Raw genomic sequence first — 4,933 nt, forward strand, 5'->3', positions numbered from 1 at the left:
TGTTTCTGCTGGTGCTCTTGCTGCTGCAGCTTGATTTGCTGCTGGTGCTACTCTCCTCGTGCTGCTGCTGCTAGTGTTGCCGCCCTACTTGCTGCTGCTGCTGCTGCCCACCCGCCGCTGCTGCTGCTGCTGCCGACCCGCTGCTGCTGCTGCTGCTCACCCGCCGCTGCTGCTGCTGCTGCCGACCCGCCGCTGCTGCTGCTGCTGCCGACCCGCTGCTGCTGCTGCTGCTGCTGCTGCTGCTGCTGCTGCAGGTGCTGGGTCACTCGTTCGCGCCGGCGGTGTGCGGGCACGACGTGGTGAAGCAGGGTTTGCTGCTGCAGCTGGCGGGGGGCCGTTTGCTGCAGCAGCAGCAGCACAGAGTGCGGGGGGACATCCACGTGCTGCTGGTGGGAGACCCAGCAGCAGGAAAGTCGCAGCTGCTGCGGTTCGCGCTGCGGCTGCTGCCGGGGGCGGTCAGCAGCACGGGCCGCGGCAGCAGCGGCGTGGGGCTGACTGCAGCAGTGACTGCAGCAGACGCAGCAGAGCCAGCAGCAGCAGCAGCAGCAGCAGCAGCAGCAAAGCGCGTCGAAGCAGGGGCCATGGTCTTAGCCGATAAATCCCTTATTTGCATCGACGAGTTCGACAAAATGCAAATCCAAGACAGAGTCGCCATCCACGAAGTCATGGAGCAGCAAACGGTGACAGTCGCCAAGGCCGGCATCTACACCACCCTCAACGCCAGGTAGCTAGCTAGCTAGCTAGCTAGCTAGCTAGCTAGCTAGCTAGCCGGCTGGCTGGCTAGCTGGCTAGCGGGCTGGGGGGACGGGGGTGGCTAGTGGGGCAGCTGCAGAGCTGACTGGGGGGCCAAAGAGGTGGATGGCGAGAGAGCTGGTAGCTAGCCAGCTAGCTAGCTAGCTGGCTAGCTAGCTAGCTGGCTAGCTAGCTAGCTGGCTGGCTAGCTAGCTGAGTTGCTAGCGAGAGAGTTCACTAGCTAGCTAGCTAGCCAGCTGGCTGGCTGGCTAGTTAATCAGCTAGCTAACTAGTTAGTTGTTCAGCTAGCTGGCTAGCTAGCAGGTCACTTGTTCAGCTGGCTAGCCAGCTAGCTAGCTAGCCAGCTAACTAGCTAGCTAGCTGTTTTTATTCAGTTTGTGGTTTGTGTAATTGGTTCTTTCTGCACCCCTTTGGCTGCGTGTGTACATTTGAATTAGTTTAAATAATTTTTAATTAATTTAAATATTTAAATTAATTTAAATCATTTAATTAAAGCATTTAAATCAAAATATTTGAACTTATTTCATTAATTATAATTAATTCAAATATTTAAGATTACACTATTATTTAGTTTCCACTACCCGCTGCTGCGGCCCCCCACAAACTATAAATAGACAAATAAACAAATTAATTAATTAATTAATTAATTAATTAATACCATTTAATTAATTAATTAATTAATTAGTTAATTAATACCATTTAATTGACTAGTGCAATATAATTAATTAATTAATTAATACCATTTAATTAATTCATTAATTAATTAGTTAATTAATACCATTTAATTGACTAATGCAATATAATTAATTAGTTAATTAATACCATTTAATTAATTCATTAATTAATTAGTTAATTAATACCATTTAATTGACTAATGCCATATAATTAATTAATTAATACCATTTAATTAATTAAAAAGTACCATTTAATTACTTAGTGCCATTTAATACCATTTAGTTAATTAATGAATGCATTTAATTAGTTAATTATTTACTTATTTAATTTATTTAATGCTAATTAATTTATTATTTTTCAATTAGTTAATTATTTACTTATTTAATTTATTTAATGCTAATTAATTTATTATTTATTCTCTTTTTTTCAACAATTTAATTAACACTCTTTAATTAACTAACCAATACCAATTAATTATTTATTTATTCAATACCACTTTACTTATTTATTTATTTATTTATTTTATTTGTTTTTTCATTAATTTAAAACTATTTGCTTATTTATTATCTATTTAAAGCTGTTTATTTATTTATTTATTTATTTATTTATTTAAATTTATTTATTTATTTATTATTATTTAAATTTATTTATTTATTTATTTATTTATTTATTTATTTATTTATTTATTTATTTATTTATTTATTTGCTGCCAGGTGTTCAGTTCTTGCTGCTGCCAATCCGCTGTACGGCTGCTGGAGCGAAGGCATTTCTTTTCGGCAGCAAATTGCCTTCGAAGATTCCCTCATGAGCCGCTTCGACCTCATCTTCATCGTCAGGTCTGCTGCTGCTGGGGGTGCTGCTGCTGCTGCTGCTGCTGCTTTTGGTTGTTTGTTGGTGTTCCTTCCGCCGTTGCTACTGCGGGCTGCAGCCCGAAGGTGCAGATCTAGGGTTTAGGGTTTAGGGTTTAGGGTTTAGGGTTTGGGGTTTAGGGACGCGACGACTTGCGAAGAAGACGACCGGCTGGCTGAGGCGGTGCTGCGGAATGTGACGGAAAAAGCAAAGCCAGCAGCAGCAGCAGCAGCAGCAGCAGCAGCAGCAGGAGTTGCTTCTGGGGACCGCAGGGGACACACTGACAGCTTCATTCAGCCCCAAGCAGACATGCTGAAGGCCACGCATGCAGCAGCAGCAGCAGCAGCAGATTCGCAGCAGCAGCAGCAGCAGGAAGAGCCAGAGCCTACCCGCGCCTTCTACCACAGAACAGAAATGCTCTATTATGATAAAAAAGGGTAAAGCAGCAGCAGCAGCAGCAGCAGCAGCGGCAGGAGCTGCAGCAGCAGCAGCTGCTGCTGCAGCAGCAGCAGCAGCTGCTGCTGCAGCAGCTACAGTAGCTCCAGTACCTGCAGCAGCAGCTGCTACAGCACTGCAGCAGCAGCAGCTATCCAGGACCCGGTAGTTGGCAATATTATGGCACGACCTAGGGTTTAGGGTTTAGGGTTTAGGGTTTAGGGTTTGTGTGCAGGCGAGAGCACGAATGCCTAACGCACGACGAGAGCACGAATGCCTAACGCACGAGTTTCTGCGGATGTACATAGCCCTGGTGCGTTCTGGCGGCGTTGCTGCTGCTGCTGCTGCTGCTGCAGACGAGCAGCAGCAGCAGCAGCAGCAGCAGCAGCAGGCCGAGGAGGAGGAGTACGGAGACGCTGTGGGGCCCCGGCTGTCCGAAGCTGCTGCTGCTGCTCTCGTGGACTTCTACACAGAAATCCGGCAAAGGGCGCAGCAGCAAAAACAAACAGCAGCAGCAGCAGCAGCAAGCTGCCTCATGCAGCCCGTCACTGTACGTACACTCGAGGCCTCCATCCGCCTTGCTGCAGCACACGCCAAGTTGAAACTCAAAAAGTGGATCACCACAGTGAGTTGCTGCTGCTGCTGCTGCTGCTGCTGCTGCTGCTGCTGCTGCTGCTGCAGGAAGATGTGCGGGTGGCGCAGCAAATGCTGCTGTACAGTTTGTTTGGAGAGCCTTATCCTGAAGATGGAAAAGAGACAGAAACGGAGACAGACACAGAGACAGAAAGCGAGTCGGACGGCGAAGCAGCAGCAGCAGCAGCAGCAGCAGCAGCAGCAGCAGCACGGCGGCAGCGCAAAAGACAAACTGACAAACGGTGGGCCTGCGGCCCTTGCTTCTCTTCTTTATTTGTTTTCATTTATTTTCCATTTGCTTATTGCCATTAATTAATTAATTAATTTATTTATTTATTTATTTATTTATTTATTTATTTATTTATTTGTTTGTTTATTTTCTTTCCTCTTCTTGTTTGGCTTTGCAGGCCAAGAAGGGGAAAGGGAGCCATCACAGAAGGTCTGCTGCTGCTGCTGCTGCTGCTGCTGCTGCTGCTGCTGTTGGTCCCAAGAGCCGTTGCTTGTTGCTGCTGCTGAGCCGTTGTGGCGTCGTGCTGCTGTTGCACTTGCTGCTGCTGCTGCTGCTGCTGCTGCTGCTGCAGATGAGGAGATGGCTGAGGAGATGGAGGGCCTGGCGATCACTGAGACGAAAAAAAGGCGAACCCGCCGAGCAGCAGCAGCAGCAGCAGCAGCAGCAGCAGCAGGAGATGCAGAAGCAGCAGAAGACGGACGGAGGGAAGCGCTGCAGGCCCTTGATGAACAGGGGCTCAGGTAAATGTTGCTGACGCACAAACAGCTAGCTAGCTAGCTAGCTGTCTGGCTAGCTAGCTGGCTAGCTGGCTAGCTAGCTAGCTGGCTAGCTAGCTGGCTAGCTAGCTGTCTGGCTAGCTAGCTGTCTGGCCAGCTAGCTGGCTGGCTAGCTAGCTGGCTGGCTAGCTAGCTGGCTGGCTAGCTAGCTGGCTGGCTGGCTAGCTAGCTAGCTAGCTAGCTAGCCACGTTACTAACTAGCTGACCAGCTACATAGCTAGCTAAGTAGATGGACTCCTAGTTGAGTGACTAGCCACTGGCTAGCCGGCAAGCTGGCTGGCTAGCTAGCCAGTTGGCCAGCTAGCTAGCTAGCTGGCTAGCTAGCCGCGCCACTAGCTAGCTGTCTAGCTAGCTAGGTTACTAGCTGAGAATTTCGCTAGCTAGGGCGCCGCTTTCCCGGATTGTCTGCCGCAGCGCTGCTGCTGCTGCTGCATGCTGCTGCTGCATGCTGCTGCTGCTGCTGCTGCTGCATGCTCCCTCTGCTGCTGCTGCTGCTGCAGCTCGGACATTTTGCACAGTTTGATAATGAACTCCATCAAAGAACTGGACGAGGGCGGCGGCGTGGCTGAAGAGGTGCTGCTGCAGGCGGTGAGTGCTGCTGCTGCTGCTGCTGCTGCTGCTGCTGCTGCTGCTTCATTCTTTTTCCCGTTTTTTTTGAATTTTTGTTTATTTATAATTTATTTAGCATTTATTTATTATTTATTTATTATTATTTATTATTTTCTGTTTATTTTTTCATTTATTTGGCCATTTGTTTGCTTTTTGGACTCAGGTCAGCGCCCGAGCGCTGGCCCGCGGGCTT

The 4,933-nt window shown here is 48.1% G+C and overlaps 1 protein-coding gene across 1 annotated transcript in view; it reads left to right on the forward strand.

Moving 5' to 3' along the window:
• The window catches only part of ENH_00053040 (DNA replication licensing factor, putative), a gene marked incomplete at both ends in the record, with an annotated part of 4,322 nt that extends 213 nt beyond the window's left edge, over positions 1 to 4,109 (forward strand). Inside the window, 6 exons of the mRNA XM_013581475.1 lie at positions 255 to 724; positions 2,418 to 2,714; positions 2,974 to 3,025; positions 3,503 to 3,560; positions 3,753 to 3,784; positions 3,927 to 4,109. Coding sequence (XP_013436929.1) covers positions 255 to 724; positions 2,418 to 2,714; positions 2,974 to 3,025; positions 3,503 to 3,560; positions 3,753 to 3,784; positions 3,927 to 4,109 — 1,092 coding nt within the window. The remainder of the gene's footprint in view (positions 1 to 254; positions 725 to 2,417; positions 2,715 to 2,973; positions 3,026 to 3,502; positions 3,561 to 3,752; positions 3,785 to 3,926) is intronic.
• Between the last annotated feature and the right edge of the window lie 824 nt (positions 4,110 to 4,933).

The sequence above is a fragment of the Eimeria necatrix genome, genomic scaffold (assembly GCF_000499385.1).
Source record: "Eimeria necatrix Houghton genomic scaffold, Enh_scaff427, whole genome shotgun sequence".
Classification (NCBI taxonomy): domain Eukaryota; phylum Apicomplexa; class Conoidasida; order Eucoccidiorida; family Eimeriidae; genus Eimeria; species Eimeria necatrix.